Source organism: Saccostrea echinata, unplaced genomic scaffold (assembly GCF_033153115.1).
Source record: "Saccostrea echinata isolate AGI-Se365-2 ecotype Australia unplaced genomic scaffold, CSIRO_AGI_Sech_v1 ptg000016l, whole genome shotgun sequence".
Lineage (NCBI taxonomy): Eukaryota > Metazoa > Mollusca > Bivalvia > Ostreida > Ostreidae > Saccostrea > Saccostrea echinata.
The window spans coordinates 19641937-19654938 of record NW_026889765.1 but is presented as its reverse complement, the minus strand read 5'-3'; the positions used below and the strand labels follow the sequence as shown (position 1 = coordinate 19654938).

The window sequence follows — 13002 nt, the reverse complement described above, 5'->3', positions numbered from 1 at the left end:
TAATATAAGTTTGTCCCATTTCAAAGAAAAGACAATTGGATATCCTCTAAAATGAAATGGAAAAATAACAAAGAAAAAAGGGTTACTACGTGTATTTAAAAAACAAACTTTAGTCACCCTTTTTTCAGTTTATCGACCTTTTCTTACGAATGCAAATGCCAGTTTTCATTACTTGTAACATCTCGTTCACAAATATATCTACTTCAAACTCTTCAGCGGTGACGTGTGAGTGTTGATTATGAAATATTTATGTGAACGTTAACTAGCGAAGTTGCCCGTAAAATACCTAACTGTACATCGATTTATGAACTGAATGGAAAAAATTAGTTGGCGGAAACATAAAAAAAACTTGGATCCTTTGAAACAAAAAAAGTATACATGAAAGAAAACATATCAAGGAGATAATTTTGGTTTATAGAAAGTCGAATTCAAAAAAGAAAAGACAAATTGGCCTGGATTTTTTATCAATATACAAGTAGAGTGAAAAAATAGATAATTGATTTAATAGATACTATTTAGTTTTCGATCATGTGAAACCTGATGATCAGGAGCAAACGTTTGAATCAACAATTGCATTACATTGCTATGAACCCAACTGAATCCTATATGGCCTTTCCCAAAAAGTTTTGCTATAGGGTTATGACACATCTGGACTCAAGATCATAAACTGAGAACAGACCTAAATGAAAATTTGAAATGAATATAACTTCTGGAATAATTTTGCTAATCAAACAAAGTTTTCATCTTGAGTTTGTAGTTAAATATTATACTAACATGGATTTTTTTAAACACCTATGAGAAACAAATCTCAAGATATTCAAAATCAAAATTTTGACTGAAGTCAATTTTCAGTTTATGGTCTTGGGGCCTGGTTCAGAATTTTGTTAAGTTTGAGCGTTTACTTTTCTAGTACATGTATTATAAATCTCGCCTTGGACAGTTTACCTTTTAGGAGCAAAATTGAAATGACCTGAAGCTTGATACAGGCCTAAGACACATCTTCTGATCATCAGCATACCAAGGATATGTACCTCTGATGTTTCAGTGTTGGAAAAATATAAATGAAATATGAATTTACAATTCTGAAATCTATGACCTTGATGATGTCAAAATAACGTGGCCCAAGATGGTGACATATATCATGGGTATCTTCACCTTGTATAAACTTGTAATGCTCTGGTATATTACAAATGTATTAGCTGGGAAAAAACGAGACTCACAGACATAAGGGCAGACGAACATTGCAATTTCTTTATTCTCAGACTTTGTTTTCTGGGTATTTATGGATGATAATCACGTAATTAATGCAGGTATTGTTTATATTTTAGCTGCTGGCAAATATTATACTCTTCATATCGGTCAATGTGGCGGGGATTTTCATCAACAATGTCAACCAGAGGGCGCAACGAAAGACCTTCGTAGACACTCGGAACTGCATAGCCGCAAAAAAGGAAATACAAGAGGAGAACGAAAAACTGGTACGTTATTTACATCAACGAAGAAAGTAAAAGTGATTTTTTTTATGTAGTGAAGATAATTTTAGTATTTTGTGGAAAAAATTTATTTTCTGCTTAATTGAGCATTAAAAAAACTTTTTGTCAGCCAAAGATATACTCAGTAAATTTAGAAGTATGTAAATTAAATACATCTGTTTGATTATGGAACCTTTGGTTATAAGTAAATATCATATACCTGTTTTCAGAAAGAAAGAACGAATTATATACAACCTTGTATATAAAGTACCGAGGGCTATGACCTCCACAGTCGATAAACCATTCCTGAAATATTTTCCAAAAAATTACGATAATGAAATATCTGTCATAAATTATAGAGAGGTACTTGTCTTTGATATTTCACAAGTTTTATTTCTTTTTTGCCACAACATATAACAGGAGCGGCTGTTGTTGAGTGTTTTACCTCGCCATATTGCCTCAGAAGTTAAAGATGACATCACGATATCTGAAGATGAACAGCAGTTTCACAAGATTTACATCAAGCATTACGAACCTGTCAGGTATATAGAGATTACAAAACACGGCTAATGGAAATGTTGAAACTAATTATATGTACATGTATGAGGCAAATGTTTGTCTAATTTGAAAGTACATAAAGTCGCTGAATTTGATCTGAAGAACTTGTTTTTTAGCTCACCTGAGCCGAAGGCTCAAGTGAGCTTTTCTGATCGAAATTTGTCCGTTGTTGTCGTTGTCGTCGTAAACTTTTCACATTTTCATCTTCTTCTCCAGAACCACTGAGCCAGTTTCAACCAAACTTGGCACAAAGTATCCTTGGGTAAAGGGGATTCAAGCTTGTTTAAATGAAGGACCACTCCCTCTTCCTAGGGTGGATAATTCAGAAATACTGAAAATTTGGTGATATCTTTAAAAAATCTTCTCAAGATTATTTTTTCCTTTCATTATATTTTACCATTAGCCCATGCTGAAGAAACAAGGTACATTTCTTTTCATTTTGCAATGCAAATACACCTTGGATGTGGCAGTCATGTCCTATGATATACTAGTTTCTAGTTTTAAAATTGATTCTTAAATGTAAGCTTTTAAACATTAAAAAAGAAAGATTCTTGCTAAAAACATTGAATTAGTAAGGCGGGCGTTTTCAAAGAAACTTGCATAAAACATAAAACAATTCTTTTCAGCATCTTGTTTGCTGACATCGTGGGCTTTACTAAAATGTCATCCCAATGCACGGCACAGGAGCTGGTAAGGATACTAAACGACCTCTTCGGAAGCTTCGATCGCCTGGCAAAGGTAAAACAAAAAAAAAAAAGATCTTCGTGATTAAAGATTTAAGTTGCATCCCTTGGTGTTTCTTGATTTGTTGTAGATGTTAGATTATCTGTTTATGGGTTCATTTCTGTCGTGTCTCAGAAGAATATAATCGATCTCTCGCAATGAATTATGGGAATAAAAAAAATTCCTGACTGATTAATTTCCAAATTAGATAATATGTAGGTCAATTCAATCCTGCTGTCTCCCATTAGTGTGTATTACTATTTTATCCCTTTATGGCCCATTGTTGCATTAGTAAGTAAATCATATATTATCATCGTTGTATTCATCATATGTCTGCTGTCTAACATTTTAGCAAGTTAATTTAAAACTCTTACTTGTGGCCGGATACTAAATAACTGCACTCAAGGGTGTGCTTTTTGTACTTAGATTATTGTTTCTGTTAATCATTTAAAAAAAATAAACATAGGTGCAAGTATTCCATTTTAAACACTCTCAAATATCACGTGACTCTAATTCAGTACGCAGGTGTGTTAAGGAAGCACTAAGATAATCTGAGTTGACTAAGTCAGTGATACAATATGACGTCACAGTAGGCGAGATGACGTCAAGTTTAGAACACAAGTTTTCTTAATATTGTTATTTAGAAATATAATGTAACTCCTGAAAATGAATAGAACCTTGCAAATATTAACAAAAATCAAATGTTTTTATTTTGTTATGTTGTATCTGTCACTTGAATTAAAATCTCTGACCGATGACGTCATAACTATTCAACTAGTAACTTGATAATCGATCATGTTGTGTAACGAGAATTTGGCTAAGACGGCAAGTAAAAAGATACGTAAAAGGAGGGTTAGAAGTAAATACCGTGAATATTGTGTGTTATTTATGTAAATTTTAAGTTTGTTAAACATGTATGTTGATTTATTTTCATCGATTATATCTTCTATTGAAGACAGTCAGCTATTTACGTATCCCGGTTGGCCTTTCCTCTGTCATTCGTGACAAAAATAATGCAAAAGAACAACACTAAGCTGGACACTTCAAAACAAAATATTTGTACACATCGAAAGCTTGTGTTCTAAAATACTTGGAAAGTGCTGCTAGAATCGTGAGGTAAACATGGTTTGAAGAAATATCCTGGGTTATATGTACATATTGCAAAACATCGGGTAAGGTTTCGTGCAAATATGTGGAATAATTATTTTTCCGATTGGACAGTGGGATTCTAGCAGCACTTTTTAGGCATAAGAGATGTTTTTCAGCTATATTATTTACTCAAAGAAATTATTAAACCCCGGGGTAGTGTTGTTCTGTGAATTTTTTTTATTAAGGAATATTTTGCTATTAATAGCAGTCACGTGATGACGTCGAGGTGGTGCACTACTTGGCCTCAGACACTCCGTGTCTTTATGTAATAGTTAATAGTAGTTTACGTTTTATCGGCGGCTTTGATAAATTATCAATCTTAATTTTCTTTAAAAAGTCTAAATTTCCCGAGAAATGATTTGTATGCTTCCTTAACATACCTGCGTAATATGAATGTTTTCAAACAGTCTAATGTAATACTTGACTTTTGTTTCAGTACTACGACTGTCTCAGAATCAAGATTCTAGGGGACTGTTACTACTGCGTCTGCGGTGTACCCCAGAAAAATGATGACCACGCCAAAATTGTCGTAGATATGGGACTGGATATGATTGACGTCATTCGGTAAATATATTCTGATGTAACCTTGCTTAAAGTATTATATGATTAACTCTTAACAGTTTACTGAGTGTTGACTGTTGACGTGCCTTTTTGAATCGTATATCTACATTAATCGGCAGTTTATAAGTCAAATAATGGTAGTTAAGTAATACTATTGTCCATTATGACGTAGATGAAGCCTAAAAGTACAATAATGTTTTTGTTATATATATAGGATTTTTTTGCACATATTGGTAATACTTGCTGATTGCACAGACTCTGTTGAATAAAAGAAAATCTAATGTGTATTTGTTATTGTAAGCACAGTGCTTTTAGTACTTCTTATTGAAAGAATTGTTTAATAATAGATACTAGTTTTGAAAACATGTAAATATAATCCACGACGGAGAGATAATAATTGTTTAAGTAATTTACATTGTACCTTGAATTACAGTATGGTTTGTGATAAGACTGATGTGAATTTGAACATGCGCGTTGGATTGCATACCGGAAGAGTGCTAAGTGGGGTTCTGGGATTGAAAAAATGGCAGTTTGATGTTTGGAGTGATGACGTCACACTGGCAAACCAAATGGAGTCCGCTGGAATCCCAGGGTAAAAAAATATTTAAAAAAAACAAAACCCAACAACAGAGCTAGTGAAAAAGATTTGTATCTAGCGTTAAAGTATTCCCCGAAAAAAGATGATTTTCTGAAAAGTATTAACAATGTGCATTAATATCATCACAGGAGAGTGCATTTGACGAAAGCAACATTACGTCATCTTCCCGAAGAGTATAAAGTGGAGCCCGGAAATGGCGGAGACAGGAACTCTTATTTGAAAGAAAGAGGGATTGAGACGTTTCTTATTACTGAAAGTCCCCCTAGAAATGTGGGTGTAGAGTCTCAAAATCAAAATTCCTATTTTATACAAACATGTGTATTGAGTTTTGTTTGCGCTTGAGTTTACTGTTAAGAATAGAATACTTTGTTTAATTCTTTTAAAATGCTAATCCTCTTTAAGGCTTGGTCTGATTTAATAGAACTTTCTATGATCTTAGAAATTATTTATAGATATAATTTTGGATATACATGTAAATGTAAAACTCAATATAAATGAGTCCAAGAGCAACTTAAAGAATATATTAATTGAAACCAGTAGATTAACAGTCTCTTAAGAGACAGTCGTGTCTTAATTGAAAAGTGGCATAATTTTTAGGTATAAATTGTACGCTGTAGGGTGCAATGAATCCGAATTAAAGAACATTTGGATACATGGTAAACCAAAATGCGTGAAATAGCAAAGGTTTAAAAATAGATCAAATAGATAACGTTTTGTCTACATCCTAAAAGCCTCTTTCATCAAACATTTCTGTGCAATCTCCAAAATTATCTTTATGAGATAACCTCTATGTTTCATGTTCTCGAAATCTTGTTAGTTTCTGGTTATGTAATTCACGGTGCATTAGTTGAATGTATCGAATTTGTATCATTTCCGATCAAAGTAGATAAATCGGCGAGACTGACGTAAAATATTTCTTTAGACTCCGGGAATCTGTATGGGACGCAGTAACTTGATCCGAGCCAAGAAGCCGTCTTTCCGGAACACCTCTAGAATTGTCTTGCGGCTAATGCAGATTCGACTAAATGCAGAAATTCCATTCTCTGACGTCCTTAACCTCCAGTCAGATCCGCCACGCCAAGAGCCAGGATCAAAATTGGTGAGTGAAAATGAACATTATATCAATTCAATTGTGGTGTATAGAAAGCATGGAATGGCATTCACAACAACATAAACCATAAAGGCAACAAACACAAATAATCCTTCTACGCTCATACACACCAATGAAATTTTTCACTAGCCACAACAATAAAGCATGCCAATAAAAAACACAAACATTCAATAGTATTTAAATTTCATCAATAAACAACAAAAAAATTAATATATTTAATAATAATCTTCACATATAATTGATATGATATAGCAAATGACTATTTACTAAAAAAAAAAAAAAATGTTCTGTACGTTTTCTGTCCATAGATATTCGAATTCTGTCGTTGGTCTGTATTTAGGCAATCCGAAATGAAAACAAATGATTAAAGGTTGCAATTTTTCATTTTTATTCTTGAAATTACAAGACATGGCCTGAATTGCCAAGAGGATGTGTTTATTTTTTCTAGGAAGATGGTGTCCGCACACAGAAAATCGGGGAAATTCCTTTATATCCGTTCAAACATTTAATGAACATGTTTCTTAAAATAGAATGTTTCTCTCTTTTTGTACACAATAAACGCATTCGTTGAAATCGAATTCAGATGATTTGCTATATCGATTGGGGAAAAAAGTTTTTAATTCAAGGTTATAAGAATGGAATCGATATAGTCGGGATTTATTATCTAAGGAAAACTAAAGAGGACCACTTGTCAATTAGTGAAATCTTTACGAAACTGATGACTTCCGCAGAAAATTGCCTTTTTCTATTTCGTTTGACGAACCATCTGCAGGAAGACCTGTTTTATTTCACGAAAATAAAAATAAAAGAGCAAAAACGCCTGTTTGACATCCGTTTCTGAAACACTGTTGCATGTTGGAGGCAAATTTAGAAGAAAAAACCATGTCCTGCTAACATTTGCAGAACAATGAAGTTTTAAAATAAATCAGAAAGTTACACTTGCTTGCTTGATATACGATCGTCTGCTCAACATGAAAAGCTCCAACTGCAGTTCAGGGGGTACACCTCCGGCAAAACAATCTTCTTCATCCAGAATAGACAGCACTGTTTTTCATATAACGTCTCTCTTTTGGATAAGATCATCTGTCTGTTTGTCAGAAGTCACAGTGTGCAGGCAAAATTTATCTTCTATTAATAATGATACATTCACCTTAAAATTTATTTTAGAATGATCGACTTCCATGTCTTTCTAGATATATATGGTCAGGATTGGTTCGTGTCTTAGTCTTTTAAACCCCAGACAGTACGAAAGAGAGATGTTGTATAATCATACTATACTCTCAGTGTGTAGATACATGTAGATCATACTTTCGAATACATGTCTGGGAATGGTATTTTTCTTTCTCTTCATGCCTCTAAGATCGAATTTCGGGTTATTTGTGTTTAAGTTCTGTATATTTGTTAACTCTGATCAGTCGATCAATCTCTTAAATTATGCAAAATAGAAGCTTTCTATCATATTTGATGTATAGAGGAGGTCAAGGTTATAATTCAAGGTCGAAGATGAAATAGGTCCACCACAATCGGAGTCAAAGGTTAAGTTTCATGTCCACGTGATCAACTATAGAGCTTTCAGTATGTAAATTGGGAACTCAGATTTCTTAAGATTTATTTTAGAAAGGTTCAATATTATATTTAACAATAACATCCCACCCCACGAAGCAAAAATTTCTGCGTTTTTCCTCTTTTTGGTGTAAAATTCAAAGACATAATAGTGCAGCTGTAATTCTATATAGTGACATCTTTACCACATTACCGTACTGACAGAAAAAACGACATAAACACTATATTTGTTCATATTAAAATGATCTTAATGATACGTTTTATCTTAGAAGGATGAAATCTAGCAGTCACAGCGATTGTTCCTAATCATAATTACTGTATCTGAAATACAAGCTGTTATACAACAACTACTATAATCTATTGCTCAGTTTCCTACCAATTTCACCTAATCTGAACATTTTATTTTTCTCAAACTGAGCATTTATATCGATTTTCCTTCCAGTTGTCACTTAATGGTCGCTTTATTTTATTTCCCAACAGAAATTTTCTTACTTTTCTCTAAAAAGATTGACTTTATTACCAGTTGTACTTTTTCCCGGCGTGCTTTTTTCTTCTTCCGTTCTTTATTTGTTCATCTGTTAAAAGTACATATATATTTTTACTTTTAAAACGTAATTCTAAATGTTGCATTTTCTTTTGTACATGCCACCTTAATTTTTCAGGGGGGTTAATTTTTTAAGTGTGTTTTCCTTTTTTCCAGTCAAACTTTAAATACTCCGTGAGGGACAAAATAAGAAAAGCCTTCCAGGGACAGTCAAGGTAAAAATAAATTAAAATCAGAAAAATAAAGTTTTTTGACTAACATTATATTTACTCGGTTTCAAAAAAGAATTGTTAAATATCATTGTTCGTGGGAAAACAATGTTCGTATTTTTCTAGGAGGAACCTTTCTCTAGGAGAGCACCCTTGCCCACGAATTTACATCCCTTCGAACGATAACTTTGTCAGCGAATTAGTTTATTGATCGAGTTACCCAGGATATCACGTCCCTACGAACCAGCAAAATTTTGGTAGCCCATGAACATTGAACCCCCCCCCCCCCCCCATTGAATTAAAATGATTCCATTTATGGAAATTTTCTCGAAATTTTATAGCTATAAGATGTAGATATACATATATATTTTCCAGTTGGGAAATTCAATTTTTCCATATATATTTGATATAATTAATTTTGATTTCTCGAGTGAGAAATTGTGGTCTCGCATCACAAAGTTATGGAATCCGGATAGGACTAAGTACTTCACTATCGATATCGCACCATCACATCGTCAAGGCTTGATTCGATGACGCTAGATAATGCGAAGACCATCATGTGATAGTGCGATGACGATGATGCGATGACGCGATAAATACGATGACCATGATGCGATAACACGTTGGAGAGATAGCGCGATAACTCGACGAAAAAATGTTCATCGATAATGTGCCATCGAAACAATAATCGATGCTCGATAGTGAAGTATGTAGCCCTATCCGGATTCCAACAAAGTACCCAATGATTTTTATATTCTTTGTTAGAGTCTTGTTCTGATTTTTCAGTCGAGGTCCCTCTAAGCAGCAGACCTCCACCGAGTCGGCCAACTTGTACATATCCCAGGCACTGAAAGCACGAAACCTGGAGAAAGAGAAACGAGATCAAGTCAACAGCTTTACCCTCAGATTTAAAAGTTCATTCCAAGAGAAAAGGGTATGATCCGAATAGTTCCTTAAGAACAGTATTAGAGATCATCTACTTTCACTTTGAACTACTTTCACTTTGAAATAGAATTGTTAGAATAAGGGCATTGTTATTGAAACGGTGTGAGAGATAAATCATTTTCATATAAAACTCTGCTTTAGTTTTTTTTATTTTCACTTTGAGACTAAAGTCAATCACTTTTTTATTTTGAAGTACATTTGCAATCTGTTTGGAAAGACAAAATATGTACACGATTGAAGAAGAAACGGTTTTTAAGTAAAACCTAATGTTTTGCAGCTGCTTTGCAGAACAAAGTACACGTTTTACCGAAATTAAAAATGAAATATAATTAGGTATGTAAGATTAAGCTAGATATACATGTAATTATTTATATTGATTTTGACTGACCACACATGTATATTCACAGTACCAATCTACAAACGACTTTGCCTTCAGTAGCAGTATGATATGTTCCCTAGTTATGCTGATGTGTATGGCGGGCGTTCAAACAGCCATTTTACCAAGGTAAAATTATCTGAATATTTAAAAGAAAGTAAAGTTATCTGAATTGCTGGATAACAGGCCATGAATTACTGTAAAACTATTAGACTACACCAGACACAAATGGTTCATAGAAATTTGCCGGATAAGACAACATTTCAAACATGTAGTTGACTGTATTGAAAGGGAGATAAAAGTTTTCATCATACTAAATAGTCAAAATTTCGGAATACACAACAACCAGATTAGACAAGTTGTACTGTAGTTCTGTATTTTTATATCTTTCAGAACCATGCTGCTTTTGATTTTGTTCCTGACTACGTTTTGTTGGATCGCTCTTGTATTGATGTTAATTTTAAGCGTCAAACTCAAAGTAAGTGGAGAAAAATATATTTTGATAGAAAAACAAAATAACATGCAGACTTAGGAAGGATTTTTTTTTAAAAAAGCCAAACAAGTAGACAAACATTACCCCTTTCCTGTTCAAGAAAATGTAAGGTTTATAGAAAGAAAGTTCTGCAAAATAAATTATCCAAGCCAAATTCTGTATCTAACGTCATGTTATATTGATTCAACATGAGTTGTTAGACTTTAATTTGTTTAATTTTGTATTGCATAGTGTATACCTAAATATTTATTTACGAAACACAATGTACCATTGGAAAGTGTTTTTACAGGTCTTTCAAAATGGAATACAGGTTTTTTTTCAGTTATATATATTACAAGACACTAAATATTGTTTAACATATAATTTTGATGTTCCGTTGTTCATTGTATAAATTCCTAAAAAAAAGTTAGAAAACTAGTCTCTTTCCCAGTACTTTGTATTATTTTTTTGATTACAGAGTCTTTTTTTTTTCAATTTACTGCATGAATATTTCATTATTGCCATTTGTAATATCATAGTTTAAATATTTTCTGTATATTATCTATCCATCTCATTTCTAGTTCATTTTACATGCATGCTTTACAAATTAAAAAAAAACAAACTTGTATATACTTTCAGATCGATGCTGTAAAATCGATAGTTTTCTCTCTAAAATATACACCACGTCGGCATTTAATTTGTATTCTCGCTTTTTTTACAGTGCACCGTCTTTGATATTCGGAAGTCCTCGGGGCTCAGACTGTTTATAATGCTGACAACGATAATTCTGATTTATTCCATGTCTCAAGTTAATATTGTAAGTACAAGGGCATCCTTATATAAATACTGCACCCAGATTCTCAAAAAATATACTTCATTTCCTGTAGACAAGAGTATTAAGCAGTCTTATTGAATGTTGCTTTAAAGGCGAAATTTTCTGCACAATTGTTTTCTGCTTAATAATGCCTTACCTTAAATTATATTTGTTTTAAGGGTTAACTGATATTTCTAGCATGAATGGAAAAAAAAAGTTTATTGAAAGCTGACTGGACCTTGGTTTATATGCCAATCTGCATTTATCGAAATCATTCATTAAAAAGTTACAGTTAATGAAATGTACAATAAACATTCAAAAATCACTGCCTTTATCATATAAACATATTATAATATGATAGTACATGTATTTAGGATAACAGATGTGCATTTTGTTGTTGGGCATTGACAAATATATAGTTTGACATACGTGGATAACTTGATTCAGTTAATTCCAACATTTTGCTCGTAATAAGATTGAAGACTTCTTTTATTGTTAATTTGAGTTATAAACAAAGATATTTCGTTTATGATATGTGTAACCGTTTGAAGCCAACAATAAAATTGATAACAAGTGTAATCACATATTAAATATATTGTTTCTTAAGCAACTGAACAAAGATGCAAAACAATGGTGAAACTTCATGCTGAATAAGCATATTTACTTTTTTTGATACTTTTTATATTCTTTGTGTTTTATTTCATATTTCAAAATAATACATTATCTGTATATTTTACATACAAAACCATTATCTGATTTCAGTTCTGTTGCCAATCTTCAACACTATTTGAAGCCTTGACAATGACGAGTTTGACCGGAAGTGGTGACACACACTTATCATGTGATTACCCACAATACATTTTTCTAGCTGGGGTGCTGAGTTTTATTTCCGTTTCTGTGTTTTTGAAGCTGGCGGCGGGAATTAAGCTGCTGTTAATGGTTCTCATGTTAGCCGTATACACTGTTGTCATGAAGGTCACCCATCACAAAATATTCGATTCTTTTGATGGAACGCATGAGTGAGTGTCTGGATGTACTGCAATAAAATTACTGAAGTTTTGTCACGTGCAATTCAGCTGCATGTACATGTACTTGAATTAGAATAAAATGAAAAAAATATATTGAGAGTATGACTTACTTAACGAGTAAAAATTTGCTCGTAAAAAAGAAGATGGGTGAACAAGGCGTGCAGAATGCCTATAGCTTCTGATATAAAAAAAAAAAATCATATTCAATTTGTGAATGAAGTATTTTAAATAAAGTTCTCATTATTAAAATTTGTGAAATTGTGACCAGGAAAACTTTTCTGAGAAAAAAAAAGATTTCGGGAGAAAAGTATTCTTTTATTAAAAAATAAAACGGTATTCGTGGGATTCGAACCCTAGCAATAAAAACATGGAATATCATATTGCTTTGAGACTAACACGCTAACCACTACGCTAAACAGCTCCTGTTGAATTGTGGCATTTAAATCATGCTTGACTAATGGACTTTAAGTATTTCTCGGAAAGATCCGAATGTTTTGTCATAATAGTGTACTTTTTAGGTATAGTGGGTCTTTGTTCCATATTTTTGTAAACCAAAAAATGTATATTTTTATGCAAACAAAAAATGGAGCGAGGACCCACTCATATTGAAATTTTTTTGTTAAAGTATGAGAAAATGATCCTTATTGTCCTCTTTTGTGTGTGTATGCTATTTCATAGGCAAATAATTTCACTTTTTGTGAGATTTTGTAAATTGCAGAGATTTTACAAAAAGTATACTTTAATGCAAGATGAATAAATATCAAAGAAAATTTTGATATAATTGCGATTTTATTTTTCACTTCATGTTTGTCGCACTATAGGCACTCTGCCCGCCTTGTTCACCCATCTTAAATTTGAATATTGAATAACCTTATGAAA

General features: G+C 32.7%; 1 protein-coding gene across 1 annotated transcript in view; it reads left to right on the top strand.

Annotated features, from left to right (window-relative positions):
- Nucleotides 1-13002, top strand: part of LOC133188540 (adenylate cyclase type 1-like) — a 41505-nt gene that overhangs the window by 22270 nt on the left and 6233 nt on the right. Inside the window, exons 3-15 of the mRNA XM_061324012.1 lie at nucleotides 1329-1478; nucleotides 1893-2014; nucleotides 2657-2768; nucleotides 4339-4466; nucleotides 4897-5055; nucleotides 5190-5331; nucleotides 5984-6160; nucleotides 8436-8494; nucleotides 9275-9422; nucleotides 9841-9938; nucleotides 10203-10287; nucleotides 11003-11098; nucleotides 11858-12114. Of these exons, the coding sequence (XP_061179996.1) occupies nucleotides 1329-1478; nucleotides 1893-2014; nucleotides 2657-2768; nucleotides 4339-4466; nucleotides 4897-5055; nucleotides 5190-5331; nucleotides 5984-6160; nucleotides 8436-8494; nucleotides 9275-9422; nucleotides 9841-9938; nucleotides 10203-10287; nucleotides 11003-11098; nucleotides 11858-12114 (1733 nt within the window). The remainder of the gene's footprint in view (nucleotides 1-1328; nucleotides 1479-1892; nucleotides 2015-2656; nucleotides 2769-4338; nucleotides 4467-4896; nucleotides 5056-5189; nucleotides 5332-5983; nucleotides 6161-8435; nucleotides 8495-9274; nucleotides 9423-9840; nucleotides 9939-10202; nucleotides 10288-11002; nucleotides 11099-11857; nucleotides 12115-13002) is intronic.